The 19,469-nt window shown below is 40.5% G+C and overlaps 2 protein-coding genes across 3 annotated transcripts; one reads left to right on the top strand and one right to left on the bottom strand.

Annotated features, from left to right (window-relative positions):
- Positions 1-5,771: 5,771 nt before the first annotated feature.
- On the bottom strand, positions 5,772-8,385 carry LOC128862991 (ovarian-specific serine/threonine-protein kinase Lok). Of its 2 annotated transcripts, none has more exons than XM_054101857.1 (7): positions 8,070-8,385; positions 7,759-7,916; positions 7,593-7,701; positions 7,254-7,525; positions 6,794-6,974; positions 6,499-6,733; positions 5,772-6,434 (listed from the first exon to the last, which is right to left on the bottom strand). In XM_054101857.1, exons 1-7 carry the CDS (start codon positions 8,197-8,199, stop codon positions 6,125-6,127), a joined length of 1,395 nt encoding a protein of 464 aa, XP_053957832.1. In that variant the 5' UTR covers positions 8,200-8,385; the 3' UTR covers positions 5,772-6,124. The 2 variants fall into 2 exon arrangements, with proteins under 2 accessions (XP_053957832.1, XP_053957833.1); XM_054101858.1 differs by having other exon boundaries at positions 7,759-7,933; positions 8,070-8,158.
- A 2,181-nt stretch (positions 8,386-10,566) lies between these two features.
- On the top strand, positions 10,567-14,029 carry LOC128863090 (coatomer subunit beta'). The gene is made up of 4 exons (XM_054102019.1): positions 10,567-11,076; positions 11,138-11,757; positions 11,846-12,428; positions 12,487-14,029. The coding sequence occupies exons 1-4, from the start codon at positions 10,722-10,724 to the stop codon at positions 13,725-13,727; spliced, it is 2,799 nt and encodes a 932-aa protein (XP_053957994.1). The 5' UTR covers positions 10,567-10,721; the 3' UTR covers positions 13,728-14,029.
- Positions 14,030-19,469: the final 5,440 nt, after the last annotated feature.

The following is a 19,469-nucleotide window of genomic DNA, read 5'->3' as shown; positions in this document are numbered from 1 at the left end:
CGATTGCATTGCTTGCATCCGGATGTAGAGTAGCTGTCGTATAACAATCTCGTGCATTCATTTCTGGGTGAGCTACTTGCCATGTTGAAGTCACCAAGGACCAATAGACTGGCATTCTGGAAACTATCGGAAAGAAAAGAAATAGCAGATAAGTGCGTGTGATAGGCTTCGTACGTGGTATGTGGCGGTATATAGACACAGCCTAAAATAAGATTGCCATTGTTAATCTTAATTTTAATAAAGAGTTCCTCAATATTGTTTTCCTTGATTTGAATCGATTCTACTTGAATGTGCCGTTTTGTAGCTATGAGCACACCTCCACCACGCTGACAACCACTCGTTGCCTGGTTACGATCTCTGCGATAGATGTTGTAAGTGGGGTCCAGTACTTCACCGTCATGTATAGCGGGCTGTAGCCACAGGTTTCGGTGATGCAGATGATATCGTAGTGACTAATTGACGTGGCTTTGAGAAATTCACAGAGTTTTGTGCGTAGACCGCGAACATTCTGGTAGTAGACGGTGAGATTTGTCACTTTCCTCCTCCTCTCTGATCGAACGAAAATTCTTTGTTACTATTTTCGGTATGCCATTCACATATTTTATTGTCTTGCTCAAATCACCATTCTTCTCAAGGGAGGCAAGGTCAGAGCGTAAGCTCTTCAGATATTCCTGCTGTGTTGGAGTGAGATCCGGTTTGAAAGATATCGTGGTGTTACCATCAGCTGGCTTACCTTTGAGTAAGGTGATTGCATCCGTTGCAGTTGGGGTCACTACAAGTAGTGGACGGGAACGACCTGGTGTGTGGCGTCCCAGTCTACGAAGTTTTAGGCCAGTTGAGTCACAAGATAACTCTGGTGGCAGGATAGATGACAGACTTGATCTATCATCCTCCAGCCGCTCCTTTCCAGTTGCTTTAGATGATTCAGGGACGTTGAACGCAATGACATTAGCCTCGCGGCGTTTACGTTCGCTCAGCTCTACGAAAACTGCTTCATTGGATGCCGGTAAGCTCACATGGGAGTTAATCTTATTCTCGACTAACGTTAACCTGTCATCAATTTTTGAGCATTTATTGGAGAGGTTAACATTTTGTTGGGACAGCTTACTAACCTCTGCTCTGATGTCTACCAGATTGCTTGTAATTTCGGACCTAAAGGCCTCAAATTTTTGCTCATACTGCCTGGTGAAACGCACAAAGTGTTTATCCAGCAGACTATCGAGATTGCCCATCGGATCCCGTTTGTCGTCCTCCTCTAATAGATCGTCGAACGTGCGGACGCTAACCTCACTTTCGCACGGATAGCAATGCCAGGCTGCTTCACCTTTCTTAATACGGTTTGCCAGATTCCTAAAATCAGCGGTTGAGAGATTGGTACATTTATGATGAAACCAGAGACGACAATCTGTGCATTGAATTTATGGAAGATTTTTTTTTTTTTTTTTTGCATGAACATTTATTTATATCTGATTCGAGCAGAAGTGCTTTTTTTTACAAAATAAGTAATTAGAAAACAGCTATAATTTACATAATATTTTTGACATTTTGGTATTTAGCACTGAGGTTCCGGTAGCAGGCTGAAACACCTAATTAGAAACCGTTCCCACGACAGTCGGTTCTACGCTACCGGAACTACCCGGATTTATATCGAGCCAAGGACTGTCACTTTAGCAGCATTCCCCATATATGTATGGGGAATGTTGTTGTTGTTGTTGCAGCAGTATCTTCGCCTGTCAGTGTAGTGTAATTACCGGTCGTCTTCGTCTAGCTCATCTAACGGTAGGCCCAGGAAACTGGCTGTTTCGACGGGTTGGGTCCAGAAGGAGAGAGGTGTTAGATGAATGGGTTTGATGAGGCATGTGAAGAGGTGGTTAGTGTCGTGCGGGGTACCTTCACATTCTGGACATATGTTTAGTATGTCGGGGTCGATTCTGGATAGGTAGGAGTTTAACCTGCTACAATATCCAGAACGTAATTGTGCCAAGATTACGCGGGACTCTCGAGGAAGCTGGAGCTCTTCGTCTGCGATAGGTGGTGTTTGGACTCCGATAACGGCATTCGGGGGTCGGGAGCTTAGGAAGGTGGTAAGGGTCTCCCGATGAATGTCGTTAATTGCCTGTCTGTATACTGTCTGATCCTGGAGTGGTCTGTCCGTTTTGTCCTGGATCTCGTCCACGTAATTGAGGAAGTGTCTCCTGATGTGCCTGGGAGGTGGCTCAGGCTCGAGCAGGTGTCTGCATGGGTGAGGCCTACGGTGACACCCAAGCAGAAACTGCTTGCCGAGCATTTTGTTATGCTCCTTAACCGGGAGCATGTGCGCCTCGTCGTGCAAGTGTTGGATAGGGGACATCAGGAGACATCCTGTCGCGGTCCTGATGGCAGTATTCTGGCAGGTCTGAAGCTTCGTCCACTGCGTATCACTGGTTCCAGGCGACCAGACAGGCGCGGCATAGTTCAGAACCGGTCGGCCTATTGCTTTGAAAGTCGACAGCAACATTTCTTTGTCTTTGCCCCAAGTGCTGCCGGCAAGCGACTTGAGAACCTTGTTGCGATTCTGTACTCTCGTTGCAATAGCGGTTGTGTGCGCTGAGAAGTTGAGCAAGCTGACAAAGGTGACTCCCAAGATTCTGGGGTTATTGACCGTCGGTATTGGGGTATCATCGACGTGCACCTGAAGTTGCAGCTTGACCTCCTTTGTCCAGGTTGTAAAAAGGGTCGCCGTGGATTTAGTGGGAGAAAGTTTTAAGCTTCTCGCAGTGAAGAAGCGAGAAAGGCGGGCGAGGTAGTCGTTTACTTTTGAGCATAGGCCATCAATGTCATTGCCCGACGCCATTATCGTGCAGTCGTCGGCATATGAGACCAGTGAGACTCCCTCTGGTGGCTGGGGGAGTTTCGAAATATATAAATTGAAAAGCAAGGGTGAAAGGACACCACCCTGCGGTACTCCTTGCTTTATTTTTCTGTGTTTGGAGGTTTGGTCTCGAAATACTACCGACGAGTGACGACCACTCAGGTAGTTCGCGGTCCACCTCTTCAGCCCTGGCGGGAGTGTCGACTGTAAAATGTCATCTAGTAGCGTGGCGTGGCTGACTGTGTCGAAAGCCTTTTGTAGGTCCAACGCTACTAGGACAGTCCTCTCGCAGGGGCGGTTTTGGTTTAGTCCGCGGTTTACCTGGGTGTTTATGACGGTGAGTGCCGTGGTGGTACTGTGCACTCTACGGAAACCATGCTGGTGTGGGGCTGGAGTCAGGTGTTGTGTGAGGAGTGGGAGTAGAAGGGCTTCAAGTGTCTTCACTACTGGGGAAAGGAGAGTTATCGGACGATAAGACTCCCCTTGGTTGGCGGGTTTCCCAGGCTTCAGCAGTGGGACCACTCTCCCTAATTTCCACTTATCAGGAATAATGAGAGTGGCCATGGACAGGTTGAAGACCTTTGTGAGATATTCTACTCCCAGTGGACCCAGCTTTTTCAGCATCAGCATGTTTAGTCTGTCGGGGCCAATGGCTTTTGAAGGTTTCATGTGTTTGATGGCCCCCTGAACCTCGTCGCTGGTGAAAGTAAGCGGTGCACTGTTGTAGGGCAGTTTGTGCAGCCGTCTGGTGGCACAACGTTTGGATCTGTCGACCGGAGGATGCAATATAAATTGCCGGCTAAAATAGCTCGCGCATCTCTTCGGGTCCGACGAAGTACGACCGTTGAAGGTGATATCCACCTTGTCGTTGTGCTTCGTCGGGTTCGACAGGGACCTTACGGTGGACCAGAGCTTGCTCACACCAGAGGTGAAGTTACAGGACTTCAGATGCTCTACCCATTTGGTCCGCTTATGTTGGGTGACCAGTTGCCGGATCTCCAAATTGAGATCCTTTATACGAGGATCCCCGGGATCGGCCTGGCGTAGGCGGTCACGCTCGTTTGCCATAACGGCTGCTTCGGCTGGGAAATTGGGACGTAATTCCCGGATCCGTCCAGCAGGTATGAAGCGAGCCGCGGCGGCTGTAATCGCCTTGCGGAATGCGCGTTCGCCTACGCGCACATCGGTGGGAGTGGGTAGGGCTGCGAAGATGTTCTCAGTAAATTCCGCGAATCTGGTCCAATCAGCTTTGTTGAAGTTGATGTATGACCGGTGATCCGCGGAAACAAAGTCGGCGGGTCTCTCGATCGAGATGATAATGGGCAAGTGGTCTGATGCAAGCGATAGCATAGGTCGCCAGGTTATGCTATTTATCAGTCCAGCGCTAGCAATTGTTATATCAGGCGAGCTGCTACAATTGCCCACTACCCTAGTGGGGGCGACGTCGTTTACAGTGCTGAACGTCGAATCGTCTATCTGCTCTGCCAATAGCTGTCCCCTACGATCATTTGGCAGGCTTGAATGCCAAAGATCGTGATGCGCGTAAAAGTCACCTACTACCAATCGGTTTTCTCCCCTGATGAGCGCACCAATATCGGGGAGATATCCTGCCGGGCAGCAGGTGACAGGGAGTATGTAAATATTGTAAATTTCGAGCTCGGCATCGCCTGACCGGACAGCTATACCTTGACGTTCTAAGGTGCTGTCCCTGCGGTCGATGCCTTCATCAATAAGACGATACTGCACTGAATGTACTATGAATGCTGTTACAATGTTTATGCTGTTACAACAACAACAACACCCTAATTATCTAAATTAATTGAAAATTTTATTATAACAACGCGCACTTGTGCAGAGTGGTGTCATAATTTTTTCACATAACGGTTTGATGTAACAGCAAAAATTAATGTAAAGGATTTTCCAATAGCAGGTGTAACAGGTGAATGGATTGCGCTATCGAAAGGTGATTAACGATTTTTTATGCCGGAATTGGATGGTATTGATCTAGACAAGGTTTATTTTCAACAAGACGGCGCTACGTGCGTTTGATCTTCGGGATAATCGGGAAAAGTTTCCGGGCCGCGTTATCTCTCGAAGAGATGATCACAATTGGCCGCCGAGATCTTGTGATTTAACACCTTGTGACTTTTTTCTTTGGGACCACGGGGAAGAGAAGGTCTACGCCAACAGCCGAGGGTCGATTCAAGACCTCAAAGATGGGATTCGTCAGGCTATCGTGGATATAGGGTAGCCATTTTGCAATTCGGTTATGGAAAATTTCATGAAAAGGATATTGTCCTGTAAGTCTGGTCGTGGTCGTTATTTGCCTTATGTTTTTTCCACTATTAACGGGATACCTTCTTCTTTATAATGAAATAAACATCCGATCATTTATATTAAAAAATAGTATTTTTCTTTGAATATAAAAAAAACGCCTCTTATTAAAAACCCTTTATTTCAATCTCAATTACTTTTTTTCCAAGGTAAGTTGACAGCCGTCGAAGCTGAATAGGCTGGTGCGTAACTACCATTCAAGAGTGTGTAGGTTCAAATCTCCGTGCATGAAGCACCAAAATGATAGGAAGTTGTTTCTAATAGCGGACGCCCCTCGGCATGCAATCCCAAACCTACGAATATATTTCTACGATGAAAAAGCTCTTCATAACAATTAACTGCCGTTCGGAGTCGACTTAAAACTATAGAACCTCCACAAATAGGACGAGCTCGGCCAAACACCCAATTATATATATTCACCTACATTCTTGGGTCAAACTAAGCAACCACAAGTAAGACAAATATGTTTTACCATTAAAATTCGCGGTCTCCACCAGACATTTGTGTTTTAACAGAACTTTTTTAATATAATTTGTAGAGTGTGAAGATGTGGGGTAAAGGAAACCTAAAAAAAAAACAAAAAGTGTATATTTTTTTACTTAAGACAATTTAGTATAATTCCATTTAGCAATTTCTGCCTGCAAAGCGCTAGAAAATAATATTTTTTCAATATATCTAATACAGATTTTTATCGAATATACATGACACTTATAATAGTTTATTAGCTTTAAATATTTCTCTTAAATTGTACGAGTATATAGGTGGGTGTATATGACGTTTAACAGCGATTCAAAAATGAATAGGCAAATAGCGTTACGTAAAAAACATTATAATTAAGTAAAATCATGGTTTTGACTCACACATAACATTGGAACATTGAAAACACATAAACAATGCTGACTTAATTAATACTTATGTACTACATAAAAAATACATAACTTATCTTCTGGCTCGCTTTTTCGGTGGTTGCAAAAAATTTTCTTCATCCTCTGCAATATCCATTACCTCTAACTTCATTAAAGCTTTAGCTTTGCGTAACATTTCATTGTCCTTTAGCCAGCTACTCTTCAAGACATCATCTATTGTTGGACGTTTTTTGGGGTCCACAATTAAAATTTCTTTAATGAGTGCTGTAGCTCGTTGAGAAACCTTTCGCCAAGATGGATGATTAAAACGAAATCTTCCGTGCTTTATTTGTTCACTGACCGGCGAGCCATAATCGTCAGAGAAGGGTAAGGTACCGCTCAAGCTTAAAACGAGTTATAAGCAAATAAGTATATAGTTAATGAAAACAAAAATGACGAAAATCATACCAAGTGAAAAGCACCACACCGAGGCTCCAAATATCCACTTTTTTCGTATATGCCCCACGTCCGCCCGTTATCAATACTTCAGGAGCCACATACAGTGGCGTACCACACAGTGTTTTCATTACTGAATCGTTTTGTACAAGTTTACTAAGACCAAAATCAGAAACTTTTAATAAAGTTTCTTCGTTCGATGATTCTAGTAGTACATTATCGGGCTTTAAATCGCGATGACTTATTCCTGAAAAATAATAGTAACTTTAAATTGTCATTTATAAACGATATATGAAAGCATATATACCCTTATCATGTAAATATTTAACGGCATGGCACATTTGGAAAAAAAAAAGTTTCGATATCTGTTCATTAAGATTTTTGTTGGATACAATACGATTGAGCAAATCTCCACCTTTCATGAACTCCAACACCATATAGACAGAGTCAGGTTTATCAATAATGTCATGCATTTTTATGACACAAGGCTGTAAGAACGAATGAGATATATATTTTTTTTTTTTTGTTTTAATTATAGGCTGACTCTCTAAACGTCGTTTTGCACCTGCGATGCTTTGCGTTATACAAATCTATGATGAATAATATGAGTTTGAGATTCGTATCAATAACTGAATGCTTTTATGAATTTCAAACGATTATGAACGACCTTTTCTGTTTAGGTACATTTGACTATGTACTTATCCAGCGCCACTAACGTTTAGGAAGTCAGCCATACGTACTACTTCTTTTTTAATCGTTTAGCTTACATGAGATAGACTCTTCATAATATTCGCCTCGTTAAGAACTTTTTCCTGATCATTTGAATTAGAAGGCTTATGACGATTGATGACTCTAGTGTCGCTAAGAAGATTCTTCTTAACTATTTTCATTGCAAATTGATTGCATGTGCGAATATCAAAAACTAGACGCACTAATCCACATGCACCAGAACCTAATTTTCTACTTATATAGTAAGTCGTGGTAATTTCCTTCGGCAAACCCATTGTCTCGTTAGGACAGAGATCTTTGAACACAAAAGCTATAAATAAAAGAGAACTGTTTTTTTATACATAAACATAAAAACCAAATATGCAAGTATGTATTACCTTTGTTCATAGGATGGCACAACGATATCACATCGTCGTTTTGTAAAATTCGTGACTTATTCATATCAACTCGTTCGCCGTTGACAAAGGTACCATTACGAGAGTTGTCCTTTACGGGAATTTTCAAATAATAAATGTTAAAGAAATATACGTCATGTAAACATACTTGTATATACACCGGATTCGAAATATCGCAATTGGCACGTTTTATTGTAAAATGTACTTTTGATATTCGGTATAATATCCTTTCTGGCAAATAATTCAGCGTCAGCATTAAATTATTTCCTTCGCCACGTCCAGCAGTAAATTCATCAGCATTTAGATCTAAAAGTAATATATAACTACATATAAGGTTTACCTTGCTGCACCACTGAATGTTTCCAAATCATGTGCGCATGTGTACATATGTATGCATGCAAGCGTTTACTGCAGTGACATATAATTGTATCTTACTCAAATCTACTATCATAAACATACCGATTGAATTCATTTTGATATTTTTTCCATACAGACGTCCCCAAATTATATTCTCAATCGGCTGACTTTGAGTCTGGCCCCAAATGCTCGATGCTTGGCTTTGTGTAGCGATGTTTTCATGTCGCTCCATTGCAGGAGTTTCATACAACTATATCGCAATCTAACTAAGTAATAGCGATCAAAAACACAAATAACTGAAAATAATACAGCAATTTACAATCAATACACTTCATTTATTACTACCAAATATCAAGAGCTCAGTTAGTCTTCTTTCAATCTTTCGCGGCTATTTTCAATAATTCAGTGTAAGAAGGGAACAAATTGTACCGCTTAAGTGTTACCAGATCTCTTGAAGATCTTTCAAAAGTCCCATGTGGCAGGAAAATTGATTTCAATAACCAGTAAAAGTAAAAGTACGTTCACATATGCCATAAGTAGCAATAAATCCACAAAATTAATCCCCCCGTTCACATATGGCAGATTACCTGCAAAATTGAAAATCAGTTGCCAATACTGTTTGGCAAGGTTTTTCTTTAAAGAAATTAATTTGATGGAATATTTTGGAGTTTTTGGTTTGTTGAATTATTATTAATGAAACGAAGAAAAGACAAGGGAAAGGAATAGCTCATTTTATTGTGCAATTGGCTGCTAATAATAAACAGTTGGAGGAAATCCGTAAACGACGTTTACTGATGTTTCAAAAAATTATGTCAGCAATACGCATGCGAAATTCGATATTACATTTTCTAATAAGTAATATGAGGACAAAGTTTTGGGAGAAACATTTTGTGTGGGAAATCTCAGTTTTTATTTACGGCTTGGGAGTTAAACACGAAAAAATATATCCTCTACTTATATATGAATGTATTATAAATGCAAGAATAGTCATATTACGCACTTAAAGTACCTTCTGAAAGTGACCAAAAAGTGGCTTGCATCATTTTCCTGTTGTACACGAAATACAGCAGAATACTGCGCATAGTACATAATCAGGAATGATAGAATACCACGGTGTATACGTTTCCACGACAGTCGGTTCTACGTTATCGAAACGACCCGGATTTATATCCGGCCAAGGACTGTCACTCCAGCAGCATTCCCCGTATGTAAGTATGGGGAATGTTTATTGGCCTTTGGTGACGCTCCAGCATGCTTGTCCAGCAGGCTTATATGTGTGCGCGTCGGGTGACACTCGTACTTGCTTCGTATCACACATACTTGTTGTCGGCTTTTGAATGATGAAAATCAAAAATTTTAGATATTAGCGTCAAGCACCCGACACGCACACATATAAGCCTGCTGGACAAGCATGCTGGAGCGTGACCAGAGGCCATATGCTGTTACAACAACAACAACAACCACGGTGTATAGAAACTAAAGGTGGCGTCTTCCGAAAACCGCTACTTCATTTTTCGCTATTGACGTCATAAACCATAATAATGCAAACCAAATAAACAAAACAAATTGGCCGAGTTCCTTCTTCAACTTGTTTTTCTCTTATATGGAGGGGGCCTGCAGTTTTACGCCGTCTCTGAACGGCATATGGTTTTTTATGATTATCATTTTCAGGGCAAAATTACACTCGGAGATTTGCCATTGTCTACCGACGGACAACCGCTATTATAATACGTTTCCACCAAAGCGAAACCATGGGTTAGTAGGTTTAGGTGTGAGATAATTGTAATATGTTATCACTGCTTGTTTAAACTGTAATACGTTCGTTTCATTATAAGCTGCAAAACATTGTTACAAACACACAGATTTGGGAAGTGTTTTGACTGGTGTTTCCGCTTCAACATGCAAGCGGCAGCAAACTCAAAAGGAAGCTGAGCTAGAAACGTTATTTAAACGTTACGAGGGAAAAAGACATAACAAACCATTTTAAATAAAACCGTATTTAGAAGTAAGAGAAGCTGTTTTTGTTTTCAGGACGATAGACTTGTAGTTCTTACTTTTGAAATTCAAATTTGAAAAGGTATTCACATTGTCGGTATACTAAATTAATTATAAAATATCTGCAATGCGTCACTCCATTTCATTACTGTAATTATTTGAAACAATTTCTACATTTTTCTTACTTTTGTAATGCGAAATGAAGTTACAATACTTGATGTTACTAAAATAAAAGATATTACGGAATTAGAACTACAAAAAATTGCAGTTGAAAGCAAGCGGAATCTCGTTTACCGCAAACTAAAGCTGAATGTACATACATGATTTTAATTGTATTGTATTGGTATTGGTATTGTATTTATCTGTTTGTGCACTGCCGTCATAAGCTGTTTTGATGTTACCGTCACCTTAAGTTGTTGGCAATATATTGTCTGAAAAAAATCTCCAGTTAAAAACTTTTGAGGTGGGGTATATCAAGTCTTCAAACGCCTACAAAATATGTTTTGCAACGGCCCATATCTGTTCAATAACTAAGATGAGCCGTAAGCCTTTTATACGCGCAGTCACATTGTTCAATTCAATGTTGGCAGTTCCGTTTTTCAGTTCTAATTTGACATACACTTTATGTAGAAACGTCATTGAATTTTTTCATATGAGCCATTGGGGAAAGATTTGGCTGCGGTAGTATTTGTTTAATAAAAATTGATGCTAATTTCATAAATATTTTAAACAGTGAACTCTATACTTCTTTTTAACAAAATGCCTCTTAAATTGGACATAAAACGCCGGCTAACTTCGCGTTCTGATCGAGTAAAGTGTGTTGATCTGCACCCATCAGAACCATGGATGTTGTGTGCACTTTACAATGGCCACGTACACATTATGAACTATGAGAATCAACAATTAGTAAAAGATTTCGAAGTCTGTGATGTGCCAGTACGTTGCGGACGTTTTGTGGCTAGAAAAAATTGGCTCATAACAGGCTCCGATGATATGCAAATACGTGTTTTCAACTATAACACTCTTGAAAAGCTACATTCGTTCGAGGCGCATTCGGACTATCTACGATGCATTGCCGTTCACCCGACGCAACCGCTTATATTGACAAGCAGTGGTAAGTACTAATACTTTTATACATGTGATTTCTTAGATATAAAAAAGGTTCTCCAATATAGATGACATGCTTATAAAGTTATGGAATTGGGAAAAAATGTGGGCATGTCAACGCGTGTTTGAGGGTCATACGCACTATGTTATGCAGATTGTGTTTAATCCGAAAGACAATAACACATTTGCATCGGCTTCACTGGACCGAACAGTAAAGGTTTGGCAACTCGGCTCAACCTTCGCAAACTTCACTCTTGAAGGGCATGAGAAAGGAATCAACTGCATCGACTACTACCATGGAGGTGATAAACCCTATTTGATTTCTGGTGCAGATGACCGACTAGTCAAGATTTGGGACTATCAAAACAAAACTTGTGTACAGACATTGGAGGGGCATGCGCAAAATATATCGGCGGTCTGTTTTCATCCAGAGTTGCCCATAGTTTTAACTGGTTCTGAGGATGGCACCGTTCGAATTTGGCATTCGGGCACCTACCGTTTGGAGACTTGCCTCAACTATGGATTTGAACGAGTTTGGACAATCGCATGTATGCGCGGCAGTAATAACGTTGCCTTAGGGTATGATGAAGGATCAATTATAATAAAAGTCGGGCGAGAAGAACCAGCAATGTCAATGGATGTAATCGGCTCAAAAATTATTTGGGCTAAGCATTCTGAAATGCAGCAGGTACAGATTGTCATGATATTATGTAATAATAAAAACAAAATTAACTTATTAAATATAAAGATTATTAAATGTAAACTTACTTTTACAGGTTAATTTAAAAGCAATGGCTGATGGTACTGAAATAAAAGATGGTGAACGATTGCCAGTTGCCGTTAAAGATATGGGTGCCTGTGAAATCTATCCCCAAACTATTGCGCACAATCCCAATGGCCGTTTTGTTGTAGTATGTGGCGATGGAGAATACATCATTTACACATCCATGGCCTTGCGTAATAAAGCATTTGGGTCTGCCCAAGAATTCGTTTGGGCATTAGAGAGCAATGAGTATGCCATACGAGAAAATAATGGAACAGTACGTCTATTCCGCAACTTTAAGGAACGTAAGAGCTTCACCCCCGAATACGGAGCAGAAAGTATATATGGAGGTTATTTGTTTGGTGTAAAAACATCATCTGGATTGGCGTTTTATGACTGGGAAACACTGCAGTTAGTGCGTCGCATCGAAGTGCAGCCCCGGCATGTTTTTTGGAATGAAGCTGGCACTCTAGTCTGTCTTGCTACCGATGAATCTTATTTTATACTCTCAGTAGACACAGCTGCTATAGCAGCTGCTCTAGAGAGCAAGCAGGTACTCGAAGATGATGGCATAGAAAGTGCCTTCGATGTGTTGGGTATGTAAAAATAAAAATAAAAATCATAATTTGTGTTAATTTTCTAATTAATTTTCAGGTGAAGTCAATGAGGTAGTAAAGACCGGAATTTGGGTAGGCGACTGCTTTATTTATACAAATTCTGTAAACCGCATCAACTACTGTGTTGGTGGTGAGATTGTTACCATATCCCACTTGGATCGCACAATGTATTTGCTTGGCTACGTGCCAAAAGATAATCGCCTGTACTTAGGTGATAAGGAGCTTAACGTCATCTCATTTTCACTTCTGCTCTCTGTACTTGAATACCAAACAGCGGTTATGCGTCGGGATTTCGAGCGGGCAGACGTTGTGTTACCCACTGTGCCTAAAGAGCATCGCACAAGAGTCGCTCATTTCTTGGAAAAACAGGGCTTTAAACAGCAAGCATTGCAGGTCTCCACCGATCCCGATCACAAATTCGATTTAGCCTTGCAAATTGGAGAATTAGATGTAGCGTTGAAGTTAGCGCGCGAAGCAGAAAATCCTCAAAAGTGGTCTCAATTAGCTGATGTTGCATCACGCAAAAATAACATGCAGCTTGTCAAAGAGTGCATGCAGAAAGCAAATGATTTCAGTGGGCTTTTACTGTTGGCAACATCTTCAGGCGATGAAAACATGTTGGAAGAAGTAGCCGAAAGCAGTTCCAAACAAGGTCGCCACAATATTGCATTCCTCTCGTCATTCGTACGAGCTGATGTGCAACGCTGTCTTGATATTCTAATCGAGACAAATCGTTTACCCGAAGCGGCATTCTTTGCACGCACTTACATTCCCAGTCAAATGTCGCGTGTAGTGGAACTTTGGCGTGAAGAGTTGGCCAAGTTTAACGAAAAGGCTGGCCAATCACTTGCCGATCCTGCCAAATATGAAAATCTATTCCCTGGACTTGGTGAGGCACTGCGCGTGGAAGAATTTTTGGAGAAAACACAAAACAAAAAAGTACCAGCTGTCACTGCCGCCAAACTACCCCTCAATATTGAGCGTAATCCCATTGAGGAAATGCATGCAGCTGAGCAACGTGGAATTTTCGAAAGCAATAGCAAGCCAGCTGCGCAATCGTATAAGAAAAATGATGACTTTGAGGACGAATCGGCGGCCACTGTTGTAGCCACTTCCACTGCGGCCGCGTCTGCATTAAATAAAACATCAGATGGGCTGGAAAACGAAGGCGATGACATTGACGATGAGCTAGATCTAGAAATTGAGGGTGTAACGCTGGACGATAATATTGATACGACAGATGTTAATTTAGATGAGGACTTTTTAAGCGATGACTAAGTCAACCGCTGTCCACTTTCTTTTTACCATACCACAAAAAAAAATATTACATTTACATTAAGAAATTTATTCCCATACACGAATTGTTATCATTTATTAAGTTCTTTTGCATTGGAACTGTGTTAGTCATTCTTTGATGCAACAATACTAATGTGAAAATGGTTTAAGCCGAATATGAGATATTGGGATATGCACAGTACGCATCCGTGGCAATCGACGATTATTAATGCTACGGCAAAAATTTAAACATTCTGTATAAATTTACTATAATACAAAATAAAGGAAATACTTATAGCAAATAATTATGTTAGTCGTAAAAAAGAAGGTTATTTTCTTCGAGTACCATATTTTACGACATTTTGTTTCTTGATCGACCGGGATTTATGCTCGGCCTATGTAACTCTATCAATATGATCAACAAGAATATTATAATTGTTTTTGTTTTTAAGGGGAGGGCGCTCACCTTTCCCTGTGCCTCCACCGATATTGAATGTTCTAAATAAAATTTATAGGGAATGTTTATGTACTTACAACACAAACAACAACATTCTAATGGCAGAAACATTGGATTGCATTTGAATGATATGAAAGTTAACGGAGCAATAGTGGGGAATTGTGCAACGAGATTCTTCTTTGTCGAGAGAGTCAGCAGAGAGAGGAAGGAATAATAAAAAAAAATCAGCAACAAAACTTACACCGAAATTGTGATTGCCAAAAGTAAAGGATTGAACGCGCTGTAATTAATTACTTAGTCTTGCCATAAATTCTATGACAAATTTTACAATACATACAGCGAGAACAAATTCGCAGAAAAAATTCCGTTATTATTGCTTTTGTTCGTATGCATCAAGGTGGATTTAATAAGGTGACAGCATTCACCCAGCTGAATTTTTCACCGTAGGTATGGCTTACGTCAAAATGATATGCTTTGTTTGTATGTATTGGTATGTTTACATTCGTATGTTTACATTTGCTTGCTGATTTTGACATGATGCTTACACCAAACGCAACAACAAATACATGTAGGGTTTTACTTATATGTGTTTGCTGTCACCTGTAATAAATTCGCCTTGGTATGCATTGTCTACTCATGAATTATATTCAGTTTCGTCGCAAATTTCGTATGTTAACGATGGAGTGGGGAGCTAAGGAGAGATTTACAAATTGCTGAAAAAACTTAATATATCGAGAAAGTTTGTTTGCCGTACGATCAATCGGTTTTCCTAAACGTCTGAAGTGACAGATGGAAAAAGGAGAGGTCGCCCACGCGTGGTTTATACCAGTGCAGCCATAAAAGCCGTTCGAGAAAGATTTCGCAGAACTCCACTTAGAAAGCAGAAAATCATGTCCAAGGAAATGGATGTATCGACCCGATTCATGTCAAGACTAATTAGAGATGATATCTCCATGAAAGCCTTCCGTTGCTCAACTGGGCATCTTTTGACAACGCGTTTGAAGAAAATTAGACTCGAGAGATGCAAGCAGCTTCTTCGGTGGCACGCAGTCAATGGCCATGCAAATTTTATTTTCACAGATGAGAATATTATCACTGTTGAAGAAGTTTTTAATAAGCAAAACTACAAAATCTATTTTAAATCTTCTAAAGACGCGAAAAATGTTGCTCCAAGGGTTCAACGTGGCCACCATCCAGTCTCCGTAATGATTTGGTGGGGAGTGGCTTGTTAAGGTGTTACATCTCTTCATTTCTGCGAAAAATAGTTAAGACCCGGGCAAAAGTGTACCAGGAGGATGTCTTAGAAGGCGTGGTGAAGCAGTTGAGCAGTTCTCTCTTCAATGGAGAAGAAATTCAAGATTCCGCTCCAGCCCATAAGGCAGAAACCACCCAGCAGTGGCTAAAAAACAATACTCTTGGGTTCATAGCCGCAGAAGATTGACCGTTAGGAAGTCCAGATCTGAATCCATTGTACTACAGTTTGTGGTCAAAATTGGAACACCTGACCTGTCGAAAATCCCACACAAATTTGGAGAGTATCAAACAATCTTTGGTTCGAGCAGGGACGTCAATATCCATGGAAACCGTGCGTGCTGCAATAGCTGAATGGCCTAATTGTTTGAAGGCTTAACAAATGGTGACCATTTCGAATGAAAATTTACATGATTCAATAAAACTAACTTCATTAAAAAAAATATTATAATTTGATATCTATAACGGACTTGGCTTGTAACAGAACTTATTGCAGGACTAATTATATACTCGTACAGAATGAAAAAATCTATATAAACTTCGTAAGTGACAATACATCAGCAACTTTTGGCGTTCAGGAAACGTTTTCTAAGCCATAAACCTTACATATATTATTTTTTTAATATGTTATCTTGAACTTATGTTACGAAAGATATAATAAATATGCTTTTGCTTTTGTTTTAAAAAATCTTTGTTTTTCTAAAGAAGAAATAATGCGTTATCATAGACGATGCTTACCATTAAAGGGATAAAAAAATGTCTGCCATTCTTGGGTTAAAATTACAAGTTTCACATTTTTTCTTTCCTTTTGGACCTTTCTAACTAAATCAGAATAAGTCCCATTAAGTACTGAGCTTTTGACTTCCATCGAAAATGTGCACTGTCGCTGTCCAGACTGCTCAACTTTTCTAAGCAGCACGGTAGGGGTAGAAGGGAGTACAGCAGGCACGAGCCCTTGTTAAGAAGCTAGATGCATATGAGCCGGCTAATGCAAATACGCACATCACGGCTATCCATATCACCAGGCGAACTCCGACAAGATACCTCAGTTCATAGTAAAAATAACAAAAAATTGTCTTTTCTTGACACTTCTGTTAAGGGCTTGGCTGAGCTCCTTCTCCTATTTGTGGCGTGTGCCTTGATGTTGTTTCACAACACCTACAGTGTTAAGGTGACTCTGAACAGCTAATGGTTTTTTTTTTGTTAATATATTTTTTATGGCAGAAATACACTCTTTACTGCTTCATGCACGTAAATTCGAACCTTCGCACTGCCGAATAGTAGTCACGCACCAATCCATTCGGCTACGACGGTCTCACAGTAAAGTAATGTGAGATAAATTAGGAAAAGTACGATGACAACGCACCGAAGCCTTCCGGAGGAACTCCAAGTTCTTCGTAAAAGAAAGACGTTGCTTGAAATCCTTTTCTTATACATTGAAACTGATGATGAATCCATAATCATAATGCCCTTAATCATCCCGAAAATACATGTCTACAAATATCTGCTCAATGATCTCTTGCTCTTTTGATCGAACGGGTGAATCTCGAACTTGATCAATTTTCCCCAACTTCTTTATTTTCTTATCTAGCTCTTCAGGGCTAACACAATCGATGGTGCAGGAGGCTGCTTTGGTGTCTAAACCATTTGCTCGATGTATGACCCAAACACAATTTAATTTCTGTTATGGGAATATTATCAAACACTTGAACACCTAGTTTTATATGCACCTCAATGGACTGCTAAATAATGCGCATTAACAAAAGGCTCCTGTGCCGATTCACTAATCTAGTCAAGCTGAACTGATCAGATGCGGTTATAAGCTTCAGTTCAATTTGACCCAGCAATATCTGAAACTCCGCTTTAGTACATTTACCCGACTCAATCCATGGCATAATCCCAGCACTTATTTTCTCTTTACCAACAAATGGCTGTCCACCTATGCCTATCATGTGTCTGCAGACATTAAGGTGTACCAATAATCAATATGATTTAGGATCCTCTGTGTTTTTGCACAAATCTCCCTGAGAGAATTTCCGGTTGATAGTGCACAAACACCATCTGCGCAAGTTTGGATGTGAATGAAGTTTTGCATTTCTCTTAATAGGGAGTGCTCTACCAAATATCACATCTTGACGGCAGCTTCTCCCTACCTCCCTCCAGTCAGCAATGTTTTAGATATGATTATCCTGATCCTAAAGACACGTAGAAACAGAGCCTGTCGACAATCCCCTCAATACCTGTATATACTACCATTGGGTACTCATCCGCTTCTAGCCCCACTTCGATCAATGTCATAAGGGCATGCAGGGTCGATCTGCAGAACTGCATGAAATGCATTTTCGTGAAGCCTAAGGGGGGGTCAAAACCTTTGACCTAATTTACTTTTTGTCAATGCGCTCCAGACTCTTCAGCATGAAGGATTGCACACGGATTAGCCAGTGCATGGTCATCCTTTGCTGAAAATGAAGACCACTATGACTTTCCTCCTAAGAGTGGAGACGTGACCGAATGGCAGGCAAGTTCTAAAAACTTCTGTAAGAGCGCCATAAGATTATCTTCCCCACACTTAAGCATATGCGGATACACACCATGCGGCCCTGCTCACTTAAAGTTGGCAAAAGAGGCTGTTTGGTCTGGTGGCTCATTACGTCGCGTAGCCCATTCCCATATCTTTGATTGCGTCAGGAGTCAAACCGCGGTCCGGAAAATGGGTTTCCAAGAGAGTGTTGTATGCGAAGTGATAATAAGATATATCAGGTTTTCTGACAGAATCAAGCCTAACCGTTCGGTTCTTTAGAAGTACCTTGTCCAGCCTGGCAGACTCTTTTATGTTGTCAATGTTCTCTATAAGACCTTAATTTCGTTGAACGAATTTGTCTCTTATATTTCCTCTATACAATATGAAATTCAGACCAGTCCTTCTCTTTTTGAGTTTTTAATAGCATATTTCGAATTTGATAAGTTTAGCATTCCGCCAAGAGACCACTTTTTCGTGCGCTCTTAGCGAACATACATACTGTACTTTCTCAAAACGGCCAATCAAAGTACTCATACCCTTACGGGTAAAATAATTTGAGAGTTTTGGGCTTAGGATATGGGTTTTTGATATTCTCGCTTCAAAAACCATACCAAACATTTTCTAGTCCACCTTTCTGAAATTACGAATGGAACTTGGGAAGTGCCAATTCTTAGCTGAAATTCATCGAATAGGTGATTATGCCATCTTTGATGTAGTGGCATCCTTTGTTGTACCGCGCCATAATTTCGTAGCTTAATCAATCACTTTCTGCTTTCTGTTAGTAACAAACAAGAGTAGGTTTAAGTTAGACTATATTCCGCCCTCTAGACTGGTAATATAGAATGTAGGTAACAAAGTAGTTTTTTGTGAGTTTGCTTCACAACCTACTATTAGGTTCATACACACTGAACAATGTCTTGAATTGGGATTACTTGAGGATTTTTACGTAGTTTCGCATGATTAACCGGTGGATAGATGATTATTTTTTTAAATTTTTTTCTTTCCTTATCCTGCACCCGGACGTGAATTCATTCCAGGTGTAGTTAAGGGAGGTGTCAGCATCTGGTACGAAGGATTTCAACAAGGCCACGTCAATGTCTACCACCTCTGATGTTTGAGTATATATGACACTGGCTCATATTAAGTGACACGTTCTGGCTGCTAATATACTTGAGAACCTAACCATAGATGATCTATGTTTAGTATTCTATGCACCGTGCTCTCTTGTGACAGACCTTAAGCTGCGGCCTCACGCTCATGCATTTGCTAACCACCAGCTTATACGTATGCGTGTCGGGTGCATGACGCTTGCCCGCGAAAAAATCTAAAATTTTTGATTTTCATCATGCAAAAGCCGACAACAAGTATGTGTGACACGAAATAAGTACGTGTGTCACCCGACACGCACACATATAAGCTGCTGGACAGCAAATGCATGAGTGTGTCGCCGTAGCTTTATAATACTAGGATACTTAAAAAAATGTGGCTGAAGAATTGAGAGAACGGTGCTCCTTAC

Source organism: Anastrepha ludens, chromosome 5 (genome assembly GCF_028408465.1).
Source record: "Anastrepha ludens isolate Willacy chromosome 5, idAnaLude1.1, whole genome shotgun sequence".
Taxonomy (NCBI): Eukaryota; Metazoa; Arthropoda; class Insecta; order Diptera; family Tephritidae; genus Anastrepha; species Anastrepha ludens.
The sequence above is the reverse complement of the archived record's forward strand: the minus strand, read 5'-3'. Positions and strand labels throughout refer to the sequence as shown.

Bases quoted from the DNA above. Each gene is read 5' to 3' on its own strand.
- LOC128863090 (XM_054102019.1), top strand. From the start codon at position 10,722: ATGCCTCTTAAATTGGACATAAAACGCCGGCTAACTTCGCGTTCTGAT. The intron at 11,077-11,137 runs GTAAGTACTAAT...TCTCCAATATAG, and splicing joins GCTTATATTGACAAGCAGTG to ATGACATGCTTATAAAGTTA. The intron at 11,758-11,845 runs GTACAGATTGTC...TTACTTTTACAG, and splicing joins AGCATTCTGAAATGCAGCAG to GTTAATTTAAAAGCAATGGC.
- LOC128862991 (XM_054101857.1), bottom strand. From the start codon at position 8,199: ATGGAGCGACATGAAAACATCGCTACACAAAGCCAAGCATCGAGCATT. The intron at 6,734-6,793 runs GTATATATGCTT...ATTATTTTTCAG, and splicing joins TAAATATTTACATGATAAGG to GAATAAGTCATCGCGATTTA. The intron at 6,435-6,498 runs GTATGATTTTCG...ACTCGTTTTAAG, and splicing joins GGTGTGGTGCTTTTCACTTG to CTTGAGCGGTACCTTACCCT.